Genomic DNA, 14,039 nt, shown 5'->3' on the forward strand with positions numbered 1-14,039 from the left:
TTTTCCACCTTTAACCTGAAACAGCAAACGTTTTTGTGAGGAAGAGAGGAATAAAACCGCTAAATGAAGATGAGCTGAGTCGGTGGACTCTTACCCAAAAACACCGAGTGCTGAATTACAACCAAAAAGAGCTTTAACACAGTATTAGCTAAGGGGTGTACATACTTATGCAACCAGGTTATGGTAAGTTTATTCTTTTCCTTTTTTCCCCCTGAAGTTTTCTAGTTGTTTTTGACTTGAATGTTGTTGGTTGCTGTATCACGTTAAAAAAGATCTGACAGGATTAATCTTGGTTTCATTTTTACATCACACACACACACACACCTGTAATATTAAACGTTTATATCTGCTGCGTATATCTCGTCTCTGTAGCCCGTTTAAATGTAAATAACATAAAGACGGAGTCTGGAGAGAAAGCGTGTGAAGCGTCACGGAGAGATAAATAGATTTGGGGGAATGTAATGGAGCAGGAGCCGACGGGAATCTGTCATTAATCCAGCAGATCTGTCCTGTCACGTTTTCTAATTAGGATTAATTTCCTGCCACGTTTACACCTGTAGCTCAGAGAAGGTCATCCATCTCCCACATGATCCTGCTGTCCGAGACAGAGAGAGAGAGAGAGAGAGAGAGAGAGAGAGAGAGAGATGGACAGTCAGATAGACAGAAATACAGACAGAAAAGGAGAGAGACAGATATAGACAACAAAGTAGAGACAGTGAGAGAGAGAGAGAGAGAGAGAGAGAGAGAGAGAGACTCACAGAAAGAGAGAAACATGGAGAGAAAAAGAGAGAGAGAGAGAGAGAGAGAGAGAGATGGACAGGCAGATAGAAACACAGGCAGACAGAAAAGGAGAGAGACAGATAGAAAGATAGAGAGAGAGTCACAGAAAGAGAGAGAGAGACATAGAGAGAGAAACAGAGAAACAGATATAGACAACAAAGTAGAGACAGTGAGAGACAGAGAGAGAGAGAGACTCACAGAAAGAGAGAAACATGGAGAGAAAAAGAGAGAGACAGAGACAAACAATGAGAGAGAGAGAGAGAGAGAGAGAGAGAGAGAGAGAGAGATGGACAGGCAGATAGAAACACAGGCAGACAGCAAAAGAGAGAGACAGATAGAAAGATAAGTAGACAGAGAGTCACAGAAAGAGAGACATTAGGAGACAGAGAGAGACAAAGAAAGAGAAGGAGACAGACATAGACAACAAAGGAGAGACAGAGAGAGAAAGAGAGAGAGAGAGAGAGAGAGAGAGATAGAGAGAGATGGACAGTCAGACAGGCAGACACATAGATAGAGAGAGAGAGTCACAGAAAGAGAAAAAGGGAGACATTTGGAGACAGAGACAGAGAATGAGCAAGAGAGACGGATACAGACAGCAAAGAAGAGACAGAGAGGGGACAATGAGAGAGAGAGAGAAAGAGAGAGAGAAGGACAGACAGAGTGAGAGAGAGAGACAGTGAGAAACAGAGAGAGAGAGAGAGAGAGAGAGAGAGAAAGCAGGTTTGAGGTATTTCATGTCTGTTGGCATTAAATCAGCAGAAAGACAGATTGATGGAGAACTGCAGCTTTTACTTGACCTTTAGGCCTTCAGGTAACACTGCAGCACTAATGGACCCTGACACACACATACACACACACACACACACACACACACACACACACACACACACACACACACACACCCTGCGGTGATGGTGACACTGACTGTCTCCATCACTGTCACACCACTGTCACTGCTGAACGTTCCACACGTCCATCTGCTCACATCACACCGGCTCCGTGTGCGGTTCTGCGAGAACTTTCATCAGCTGTGAGAACAGGAGTGACACGATGAGGTCATCAATAGAGTCACACACACGCGCACACACACACACACACACACACACACACTCGCTACTGCTTTATTTATTTCAAACCCTGCAGTCCTAGAAAAAGGGATCTTTAATGGGTTCTTAGTTTGGAACCTTTTAGCATGATTTACAAAAAAAAATCAGCCTCATTAATGTCAAAAATTAAGACTCTTAAGGGTTCTTTGGATGTTTCTCTGGGTTGTGCGTAGAACCCTACAACAGAGTACTTCCCTGTCTGCAAGAGTTCCAACTAGAACCATATTCTGAAATCTAATAACCCTTACTTCTCCAACGAACCCTAAATAACCCTTGAAGAACACAAAGAGTGTGTGTGTATTAGTATTCAATATCTAGAACCGAACAGGAGTTTAACATCCTGCTCTTGTTTGGAACGCTCTTAGAAATAAAGGCTTCTCTGGGGGTTCTTTAAGGGCTCGTTGGATAATTAAGGGTTCTCAGCTTTCTGAAAGTGGATCGACTTGGAGCTACAGGGAAACGCTTTGTTGTAGGGTTCTACACAGATCCTTTAAGGGTTCTCTCAGACGGACATTTGAAATAATGACAACATTTCAAGACTCAAATGGAACGCTTCTCTCTCATTCTTTATCTAAACACTACTAAAAGATCCCTGAATTATCCAGTAAACCCTTGAAGAGTTCTTGCCCAGTTCTCGAATGTATACAGCGGATCGATCTAAATAAAGTGCTACGAGGACTTCTCCTTTCTCAGTGTGATTGGAAAGCCAGTGTGTTTGGAAAGCCAGTGTGTTCCTCTTCGGTTCTGTTACTCTGACATTAATGAGTACACAAACCAAATGAACTTTTCACCCAAAGAACAAAAAAATCCTAAAACTCTAATAACAGCTCTAATTCATCAGAAAGTTAATAATATGGTGAGTGAGCGAGTGGTTTTATTCAGATCTATTACATTCATGTGTTGCCTTTGGCCAAAAACTAAATTGCTGTTATTTTATTTATTCATTTTAATTTTATTTAATTTTATTTATGTGTTCATGTATGAAGCTAATTCCTCTCTGGGGGAATCACGTTTCACTTTCAGTGCAGTTACAGCTCCAAGAAATACAAATACAGATCTACTGACAAGGAGCCTTTACGCTTTATGTTTGTGCTGGAGGTGTGTGTGTGTGCGTGTGTGTGTGTGTGTGTGTGTGTGTGAGGTTCCAGCATGGACGGTTAGTGATGATGGACCACTTTGAGTAAATAGCAGATGTTGCTGTAATATTAGCCATATGGAGCACACACTCTCAACAGTGAAACTGTGTGTGTGTGTGTGTGTAAACAGGTTGGTGTAAACTTCATGTATTATTTAGTATTTAGTATTATTTGATTTAGTAAAACTATTTGCTTACTAAACCCTGTCACTGTTCTAAACCCCGCCCCTCACTATTCAACACATTTCATCCTAAACCCCGCCCCTTACACCTACCCTAAACCCCGCCCCTCACTCTGACCTCTCACTCTACTCCTAAACCCTGCCCCTCACTCCACCCCTAAATCCCACCCCTTACGCCTACCCTAAACCCCGCCCCTCACTCTGACCTCTCACTCTACTCCTAAACCCTGCCCCTCACTCCACCCCTAAATCCCACCCCTTACGCTTACCCTAAACCCCGCCTCTCACTCTGACCTCTAACTCTAAACCCCACCCCTTACTCTGACCTCTAACTCTAAACCCCACCTCTTACTCTGACCTCTGACTCTAACCCTAAACCCCGCCTCTCACTCTGACCTCTCACTTTAACCCCTCACACAGTATGAAAATCTTGAGTGGATCCTGAAAATAAGACAATCAGTAACTCAAGCTCTTAAAATAAAGCGTCTCTGATTTTCCTTCTGATAGATCCGAGACTAGCGCTTAGCTTTTTCTTGTTATTATACATTATTTTGAATAGACGTTGTGTTTTGTTGGTGTTTGTAAGTAGAAGCCTCCAGTTTTATTGTTTTCAGTCTCAGAGGATGAAAATATTCATTTCATTTCAACAAACAGAAGATGTTTAACATTAGCACTTTAGAGGAATGAGAAGACGACCTGAGGAGGATACGGACAGGCAGGTGAAAACCGGGTGATCTTCTGCTTCTCCTTCTTTTTTCTTGTGTTCATGCAGCAGAAAGATCTGATATGTCTGAAGGTCCGTGGGATCTGCGGGGAGTTCGGTATCTATAAATTCCTCCTGAGCGATGGCTTTGATGGTGTCGTCCCCCTCGGAGTCGCGTTATCGCTTTGAGTGACGGGTCTCGACGCTTTACAGATTACGCTTGCCGAGATCCACTACACACTTTCACCTTTTACCACACAGCTCGCTCAATCCCTCTCTCTCTCTCTCGCTCTCTCTCTCGCTCTCTCTCTCGCTCTCTCTCTCTCTCTCTCCCTCTCTCTCTCTCTCGCTCTCTCTCTCGCTCTCTCTCTCGCTCTCTCTCTCTCTCCCTCTCTCTCTCTCTCTCTCTCTCTCTCTCTTCTTCTTCCTTCTCTCTTGATTCATTTGAATTCAGTCCAGCCCCATGGGCTTCATGTTCTTATCTACTGCTAGTGTGTGAAAAGTTAGATTTTAAGGCAGAATGAATAATAATAATAATAATAATAATAATAATAATAATTAGTTATTATCATTATCGTGAGACTGTTCATGTGTTTATGCCTTAGGTGGTTGAACATTTTAATAAAATTCTCATCTATAATACAAAATACAAAAAAAATTAATTAGCATCTGCTTATTGCAGTTATCTAAGGGCTTTCCAAACTTTCCTCCTTGCAGATAAAATTGTCATGTTGTTTTAGGAAAATAATCAACAACGCAGTGAAGCAGAGTTACTCTTACTGCCACGTGGTTAATTATTTCCCTATAACAGCACGTGCCCAAGTGTTTTATTCCTCTTATACTACAGCAATTCATCAACGATTACAATATTTAATTAATTACAGAATGATGTAATACTTTTTATGCACTTATACTTACATTTAATGTCCATGAAACAAGTTAGTTCCTGTTGTCACTTACGTTGTAGCAGCTATAAAGAGTCATTCCTCTCGTTTTTCTCCCTCTTGAAGTTTATAAGACAAAAAAAATCGCAGCTTGTTACGCATGTTACCGAGAAACCGCAAAGAATCGTAAACTCCTCTGTCCTGAAGATGTCGGAAAACTCAATGTTACAGCTTTACCTCTGACTTACAAAGCGCTGACACTGGAGACTCCTTCCATAAATGTTAAATAAATGCTTCTTTACTTTAATGAACTGTTGCTATAGAAACGATAACGTATCAGAACGAGCGCATTAATATAAACCTGCGTTACTGTCAGAGCTGCTGTTCCAGACCAATCATTTTGATATGGTGAGGTCTGATGGAAAGGTTTTGAGGGGAACTTCCACAGTTAGTGGTCCTTCTGTGGTGAAAAAAATTCTGAATACTTTGTTTATTTGATTTTTCTTTCTTCATTTTCTTCCATGAACATTTATCATGGGCAAAAAACCCACTCTAGGGATGTCTGTGCATTAACGGGGGGCTTTTTGGGTCTGTTTCCACCAGCATGGCTTATATCGATCTTTCAATTTACAAGATTTTAAAAATAAATGTCAGAGGGACACAGTATCTCTGTCTGAACTCTACATCTACATCATACAGAAATCAGATCTTCTTTCTTTTTCCGTAAGCGTGTTTTTTTTTCCTCTGCAGACGTGCAGCACATAAAGCGACGGGACATCGTGTTGAAGCGTGAGCTCGGCGAAGGCGCCTTTGGGAAGGTCTTCCTGGCAGAGTGTTATAATCTCAGTCCCACCAAGGACAAGATGCTCGTCGCTGTGAAGGTAAGAGACGACCGGCGTGACTTTCCTCTCCACTTACACAAGGTCAGGACTCTTTAAAGATCTGGCTAATAGCACCTCGGCGTATTAACCCGAGAATGATACGAGGGAACGACGATGATGATGATGATGATGACGATGATGGTGGTGGATCAAGTGGTGGAGATCAATGAGAGAAAGAAAGATCTGCTTTTTACAGCGGTAGGATCGATAGTAGAGGAGGGGGATGTTCGGCTTTCAGACGAGGTATCAGAGGACACCACTTTGGTTTTCTTTTGGTCATTCGTCTAATGGAAAACTTTTTTGACGCTCATAACACTGGGTTTGATTCGTACAAAATATAAATCAGTTATTATTCAACAAAAATCATATTTAAAATGTCTGTATAAAGTAGAAATACTTTAATTTAATTTGAATAATTTGAACATCTCATGTTAGATCCAGTGTCCTTGATAAAATAAAAGAGAAAGGAAGAGTTTGTTTATGTAGTGGAAGAATCCGTAGTACTGACTGGGTGTAATTTGGCATCTCTGAGTGAAAAGTGAGAAGAAAAGTATCATGATACATTAATTTAGTCATATTCAGAGTTTAATTCGGGATTTAATACGGAAATTGCAGATATGTGTATTCAGACCTCAGACGTAACTACAGAAGTAAGCGCTATTCAGAAGCTGTGCTGGATTTGCACATATGGGGCGGAGTTTACTAAAAACAGAGGCGTGTTTCAGTTTTGCACGTTTCTGAGCGCATGTTTCTTGTGTGATATCAGCTCGAGTGAGGAGCAGTGTTAAGCTGATGTAAACACAGTACATCATCATGCACATACCGCATTTATGTTCTGGCTGTAAATACAATCAAAATATCTGTGAAATGCAATTCGAGGACAATGTTAAATACATAAATTTGATACTATTACTGATTTAATAATATGGTCCGGAGGAGATGCATCTTAATCAGAGACATCACTTATCTCGAAGGAGTGAATTTTTCTGGATAAAATTATGACTAAATGTAAAGTTTCTCTGTAAGTGTAGCAGATGAGCGCTTGGTCAGATTATCCTTCAAACTGGGGGTTATCTTTATAGCAGAGCGCATCGAACAACACCATTAACAACAACATGGGCATTATGAAATTAAATATTTTAGAAATCAGTAGAGTAAATTAGAAGTGTGATAAAACCGTTAGAAATTAAGATTTCATAACCTCATTTTAGTATATTGTGGCTTCAATCATTCATCATAAATAGCTAAATATAATTAAATAGGTTGTGCTGGATCAAGTGCTATTTTATAAGCAGACTTGCAGTTATGAACGTGATTATTACTGGTACTTGGATGTTGAAGTTTTTCTGGTTCCTACATCACGATTCTCAGGTCAGGGATTTGTATCTGTGACCTCATGGAGGTCTTGAACTTTCAGCTTTGTCTCTTTCGTGATCAAACCAAGCAGACATGTGCAGTCTGAATGACGTCAGCGATGCCCTGGCTGTAGATCCTGGTCAGGAGGATCAGTGAGTCGATATCTCCTGGTCTCAGAGTACAGATTGATGTATAGAAGATGGTTGGATGATGGTAACTCCACTCCTGAACCTGCTAAGAAAAGCTGCTTAAACAGTCTCAGCCTTGAGACATTATTCCAGGGCTTCTGACTAGCTCCAGGCATCTTCAATGATTCAGATATCTCCTTCAGATCCAGCTGAGAAGCTTCAGGGCTACAGGGATGGAGCACTTCTGTGGAATATACCACGAATGATGAACATGAAGGTGCAGCAAATATAGACATTAACTTTGCATCGCTACAACAACAACAACAACAACAACAATAACAATGTCAACACGGTGCAATAGTGCAGTTCAGTTCAGAGTAAATCCACACACACAGGAGAACACATGAGATGGTGGCCATTATGCACTTGTAGCCCCCCTTCCCCCCAGCAGGTGGGCTCGGCTAATCCGGTGTCTCTGATAGAGAAATAAAGCTTCACCATCTGTTCTTCTGATGCCTCCATCCATCTAAATAGCTCTCTTAACAACATGTGACACCGAGTGGGAATAATTAAGACAAAAATGGGTGGTGTAGACATTAAAGTAGGGATGATATGATATAAATCCACGGTATGATAATCATCTTCCTATTTTTAAAGACCTTTAAAACCATATAACACATAAAACCGTCGGATTATTTGGGGAGGGAATCCTAGAGTTTGATGTCCTCCATACTAGTAAGTAAACATGTTAGTTGTCAATTTACACTGCAGCACTGCTGAATTCTGGATTGTGATTGGTCCGAAAGGTGTTGATTAATTTTCTACAACAGCAGCAGGTTTATATTAATGCCCTCATTATCATTAATACATTATCGTTTCTATAGTAACAGCTCATTCACAGGGACTTGTAGAGTGGACGTTCTACTAATAATAAACAGATTTAATAAATTGTAGATATGGTGAAGTTTTCTGTAAGGAGAAATGTGTTTATTTAACATTTATGGAAGGAGTCTCCAGTGTCAGAGGTAAAGCTGTAACTTTCCTGACATCTTCAGGACAGAGGTGTTTACACTTCTTTGTGGTTTCTCAAGAGAGAGAGAGAGAGAGAGAGAGAGAAAAGAGAGGCTGGTGAGGGAACGAGTGTTTATAGCTGCTATAACGTAAGTGAGAACAGGAACTAACTCATTTCAAGGACGTTCTTGAACATTAAATGTAACTATAAATGAATAAAAAGTGTGAAAAATTAGCAAATTTAAAGTTACAGCTTTACCTCTGACTGTTACGAAGCACTAGAACTGGAGACTCCTTCCAAAATTCAACAGCGCTGTAGTATAACTTCCGTTAAATTGTTTCAAGTTTATTGTCATGTGCATAAAGAGTGCTTGAGCATCTACGTACAATGAAATTCTGGCGCTACAGTTGCACTCTCCTACCCAGACACAGTGCAAAAATGATAAATGAACTCTTACGTAGTATAAAAAGTAGCGAACTGTAAACATTGAACACAGACGAAAGACCATGCAAGATTATTAAAGTGCTCTAAGCAAGTAAAATATTAATAAACTGTTGTACGCAGTCGAGAAGTGACATGGTGAGAGATGTTGCTCATCCAGTACTCTACATTGAAGCAGCATGTCATCATTTCCTCTTATCCGAAATCCATGATGGTTATCCATCTGTGTTTTTAGACTCTGAAGGATCCCACGCTGGCGGCGAGGAAGGATTTCCAGCGCGAGGCCGAGCTCCTCACCAACCTGCAGCACGAGCACATCGTGAAGTTTTACGGAGTTTGCGTGGACGGAGATCCGCTCATCATGGTGTTCGAATACATGAAGCACGGAGATCTCAACAAGTTCCTCAGGTACGTTCGTTATCTGATCTTGCTGAAGATCCACAGCTTTCCTGTTAGCCACGTGGACATCTCCTTGTGCAAAGTTTACAAATTATTATTATTATTATTTTTAAAAACTGTCTTTGGAAGAACAGTGATAAATTTTCGGAGTGTTATCTAAGAACCCGTGCACTAACCTCAGCTAAAAAATAAAATAAAATAAAATAAATATATTGCGTTTCCAAGTTTACATTTGAGAAATCCTTGTATTTACCTTAATATTTTGATAATGAATTCTAACTTCCTGAACTCTAAACAAACTGAACGAGTTCCTCAAAGATCATCCTGCTTTGTTTATCATCTAAACGACTTCCGCGTAGAGAAAGCCAGAATGGCACGTGCTCGATGGAAGAGCGGAGAACATTTCGAAGAAAATGATTAGAGCACAAATAAGAGCGCTGGCTCGATTTCCACTTAAAGACATGAAAACTGAAGACAAACATTGTTTCTGTGAGTGCATGTTATTTTCTAGCTGAGTAAAATTGCTCGCTTTTAAAGAAACCATTTGGTCAAAATGAAATCAAGAAAATCACTTCCCTCAAATGCAGGCAATCAGACGAGACATTAGTGCGGCGTTACTTTCTTAGCCAGTCGTATATGTTGATGATTTTTGTCCCCATGCGGCAAACTAAACAATAAACGATAAACATACTCTAGAATATATCACAATACAATGACATTTTTCTCTGTTAATAAAAATGAGATGAAAGGATGAAATTGTCAGAACTGGAGCTTTTTTTTCCGCATTTTAGTACGCTAAGTTCTGAAAGGTGATTACTGAAGAGAAATATTTGACACACAAGCAAGAGGTGAGGAGAAAAAGATGCAGGAACTGCTAGCTAGACTCTGGACCTGTTTTCTCTGATCTGCGGGTTGATGCTAACGCTCCATAGATTAAAAAAAAAAAAAAAAAAAAGAGGTTATACTGCGAAAATGAGAAAGATTTCCAGAAAGAGAAAAAAAAAAAAACCTTTTCCATGTAAACGTAACCAGAACATATTGGGAAAATGATCAAAATTCAAGTTTTAGTGAATAAATTGAGATTAAAGCTAACAATAAACAAATGACAAAATAAAAACCAAATTGAAATTAGCTTTTAAAATTAAAACTACAGGCTAATGTAGCTAAAAAGTGAGTTTAGCGTTGTATTAATAGCTAAGTGTGTGGGTAAATCATCGCATGGCTCAATAACACAATTTGTGAATGAATAGTTTCAGGAAATAGTCTGTATTTTAAAGTATTAACGATTAAATAAATGTGCAAATCCCACCATCTTAACAATTTGAAATAGTGTGTGTTGAGTCAAGCAATGTTTACGCATGGTGGCTAGAAAAACTAGCAGCTGTAAGCTTTATTTGTTAGCTGCATTTGAGTCGAGTGTGTGTGTGTGTGTGTGTGTGTGTGTGTGTGTGTGAGAGAGAGAGAGAGAGAGAGAGAGAGGTGTAAAGTTTTAATAAAGACCTAAAACCCTAACGATGTACCGTCTTTATTCCCCAAAGCGCCAGCGAGTGTTCTCGTCTCTCCCGTGTGTTTATTCACACTCGCAGGCGCGGGTGTAATTCGCTCAGCTCCCGTGATCTTTCACGTGTAATATTTAATCGCTTTTATGAAAATCTGACACCGACAGCGGCCTTTTGGTCTCGTATCGGCGGCAACGAGGACAGTATGAGAAGGAGCGGATTTCATTTCCTGTCATCGCTCTCTCTCTCTCTCTCTCTCTCTCTCTCTCCGGCGCGAGTGATCAGAGCGTGATGGATGAGGAACAAGGTTTCTGCAGAGGAACTACGCGAGAAACAGGACACGAGATGATACACTGCGCACATCGGTTCTGACAAGACCCGTCCTGGGAGTGTGAATCGCTTCCTAACTCCCGCCGCCTGGATTAAGAGGATAACATGATGACACCGGATAACACACACACACTCACGCACACACACACACACATAGTGCTGAGAATTATGCTCCTGGGTTCCCTCGAGTTCCTGCATGCTGTTGCGTTGGCACCGAGCGCCGGTTCTGCATGATGGAGAGCGTTCGTGACTGGAATGCAGGCCTTGTGAGGAGGATAATGCCGTCAGCGTTAGAAAACACTTGGACTTTCAGTTTCCTGTTATGAAAAATTCCAGGGTTCTTCATTAAAGTAATCCGAGCGCAGTGGTTTCTGATCGGCTGAGAGCAGGAGCCACAAAAAAAACAACCAATACCAGGTTCTCAGACTTTAAATAAACACTGTGCCTTATTTTAATTTGATATTTTTTTAGAAAAAAGCACTAATAAAATATGTCTAAATATGATAAAACATGTTCCATTAAACCCAAACTTAAGAAAATACAAATAAATATACACTGAGTTTCCAGTTTATCAGGTGCATCTACCTTATAAGTCCCAGATAAAAAGTGTAAATATTTGTAATTATTTCTAAGAATATACATGTTTCATGAGACCAAGCTTCAGATTTTAAGCATCCAGTAGTTTGAATTAAAAAATAAATTAATAAATAATAGATAAATTGCTGCGTAGCACCAGCTGAATACACTAGTAGTCCAATCTGAGAACTATCCTAATGGGCGTGGCCTAATATTCAAATGAGTAAATATGTTTGATTGACAGCGGTCTGTCTGAGACTCTGACTGCGATGTTACTCAAGCAGAGAATCAGGAACAGTGTTCAAGCGGACCAAAATTTAAAGTTACGCAGTAGGTGCGCATGCTAGGTTAGCTTTCACTTGCTAGGTTAGCCGTCACTCGCTAGGTTAGCCGTCACTTGCTAGGTTAGCCGTCACTCGCTAGGTTAGCCGTCACTTGCTAGGTTAGCCGTCACTTGCTAGGTTAGCTTTCACTCGCTAGGTTAGCTTTCGTTCTTTTCGCTATCCTGACACACTTCACTAGCACAGAAGTTTCTCCATCATCCACCTCTGATGTGCCTCGAAAATGTCGACTCAACATGTGAAACAGCAGAAGTCAAGGGAAAAATGCTGAAACATTTATCAAATATATCTTTACAAGTTATAAATCTCGAAATTTAAAAAAAAAAAAAAAAAGCAAAGTGGTGAAGATTTGCGATCGCAGAAAATCTCCTTCTGGAGTCGTTTCCCCAAAAAAGTTTGGGAACTCCTGAACTAACAGCACGCTAATTCAGAAATCAGATATAAGTCATATTAATTCGTTTCATTGTGAAGTGAACCGAGACGTGTTTTATTTTCGTTTTTCTGCCCCCTAGTGGTCATGTCAACATTACACGCACGTAAAGATGACAGACACCGATGCGACTGAATAAATACGCAGGTGCAAACATATAAACCAGGCTGTTTGATATCCTGAACAGGAGCAACATTATGACATCATCGAAATAGTGCCAGCCAATCACGGTCTAGCTACGTAGCTATGTGATTAGGTTAAGTTTGGCTCGGAAAGATTTGCGGTAACACTGTAGACCGAACGTCATCAAACATTTGTCCATGTGTCATGACGGAACGTTCCGTATTTTGTTGTGTTTCCTAACAGAGCTCACGGTCCTGATGCGATGATCCTGGTTGACGGACAGCCGCTGCAGACCAACGGGGAGCTGGGTCTGTCCCAGATGCTGCACATAGCCACTCAGATCGCAGCGGGCATGGTGTACCTGGCGTCTCAGCACTTTGTGCACCGAGACCTGGCAACACGCAACTGCCTGGTGGGGAACGGGCTTCTGGTCAAGATCGGAGACTTCGGAATGTCGAGAGACATCTACAGCACTGACTACTACCGGGTGAGTCGGGAATGCCGCTGCGCTTGTCGTATACTATATATATAACGTCTTCACTGAGCATCGAGAGAGCTACCAAAATACACGTTTACTGTCGACATGGAACCTCAGAGAACCCTGTTTTAGGAACGAACACTCATTTCCGCATCTGAGAGCTGACCCACGATGCTGTCAGAAAAAAAACACTGTGAGTGTGTCATGCTGTTGCAGTAAAATAATCAGTGATGCGGTGGTGGAATGAAGCGGAGTTACTGTTACCACTGTTGATGATTATAAAATAATCGTTGATATGATGAAGTTTTCTTTAAGATTCATGGAAGGAGTCTCCAGCGTCAGCACTTTGTAGCAGTCAGAGGCTTCTTCAGGACAGAGGAGTTTACAATTCTTTGCCGTTTCTCGGTAACATCACAAACTGCGTTTGTTTTTTTTTTGTCTTATTAACTTGAAAAGAGAGAAGAAAGAGAGGCTGGTGAAGGAATGACTGTTTATAGCTGCTATAACGTAAGCGAGAACAGGAACTAACTTGTTTCACAGAATCACATGTAACTATAAATGGATAAAAGGTAAAGTGTGTCACTGTTTAATAAACAAATAATTGGTGTAAGAGGAAGAAAAACACTTTGGGGACGTGCTGTTGTAGAAAAATAATCACCTTCGTGTTGGTAACAGTAGCTCCGCTTCATCGCAGCACGGCGTCACTATCGCAGCGCTACGGTAACGTTAACATTAACACCATAAAATCTTCCGTTATTCAGCTACATGACTGAACGATTCTCTGCATTCTTCCACCTGCTAGTGAACTATCACGCTGAATTTCTATTCAAAGCCTGTTTATTTGTCTTCCCACCAGACCTGAACTAAACTGCAGCACACCTCGCGCTATAATTGGTTTCGAACTCAAATTTATCTCCTATAAAGATGCCACGGGCAGAACGGGGTGATTAATTAACCTTCAGATGGCCACACAGTCCACATTCATTCTGGATCTGGGGTTTGTAAATTGTGATCGATTGATAATTACTTCGCTAAACTTGGCTCATGTTTCATTTCTCTTTGACAGCGGGGAATGTTGTGTGATAAATGCAGCCTGTGGCTTTGTGTGTAACGTGTCCATCTGTTGACGACGTTTCACACGACGTGGCGCTTTCAAAGCTTTAAAACAAACGCTAAAAGTTATTTACCAATAAATAAACAATTCATACGACGATACTGATTTGCGCAAAGGTAAACTTCTTTTTATTATTCTCTT

At 40.7% G+C, this 14,039-nt stretch overlaps 1 protein-coding gene across 5 annotated transcripts in view; it reads left to right on the forward strand.

Moving 5' to 3' along the window:
- The window catches only part of ntrk3a (neurotrophic tyrosine kinase, receptor, type 3a), a 221,640-nt gene that overhangs the window by 185,058 nt on the left and 22,543 nt on the right, over window positions 1-14,039 (forward strand). For all 5 annotated transcript variants that reach the window (XM_053235385.1, XM_053235386.1, XM_034305567.2 and 2 more), the window contains exons 13-15: window positions 5,541-5,671; window positions 8,844-9,016; window positions 12,550-12,793. In XM_053235385.1, the coding sequence (XP_053091360.1) occupies window positions 5,541-5,671; window positions 8,844-9,016; window positions 12,550-12,793 (548 nt within the window). The remainder of the gene's footprint in view (window positions 1-5,540; window positions 5,672-8,843; window positions 9,017-12,549; window positions 12,794-14,039) is intronic.

The sequence above is a fragment of the Pangasianodon hypophthalmus genome, chromosome 7 (assembly GCF_027358585.1).
Source record: "Pangasianodon hypophthalmus isolate fPanHyp1 chromosome 7, fPanHyp1.pri, whole genome shotgun sequence".
In the NCBI taxonomy this organism is placed as follows: Eukaryota; Metazoa; Chordata; class Actinopteri; order Siluriformes; family Pangasiidae; genus Pangasianodon; species Pangasianodon hypophthalmus.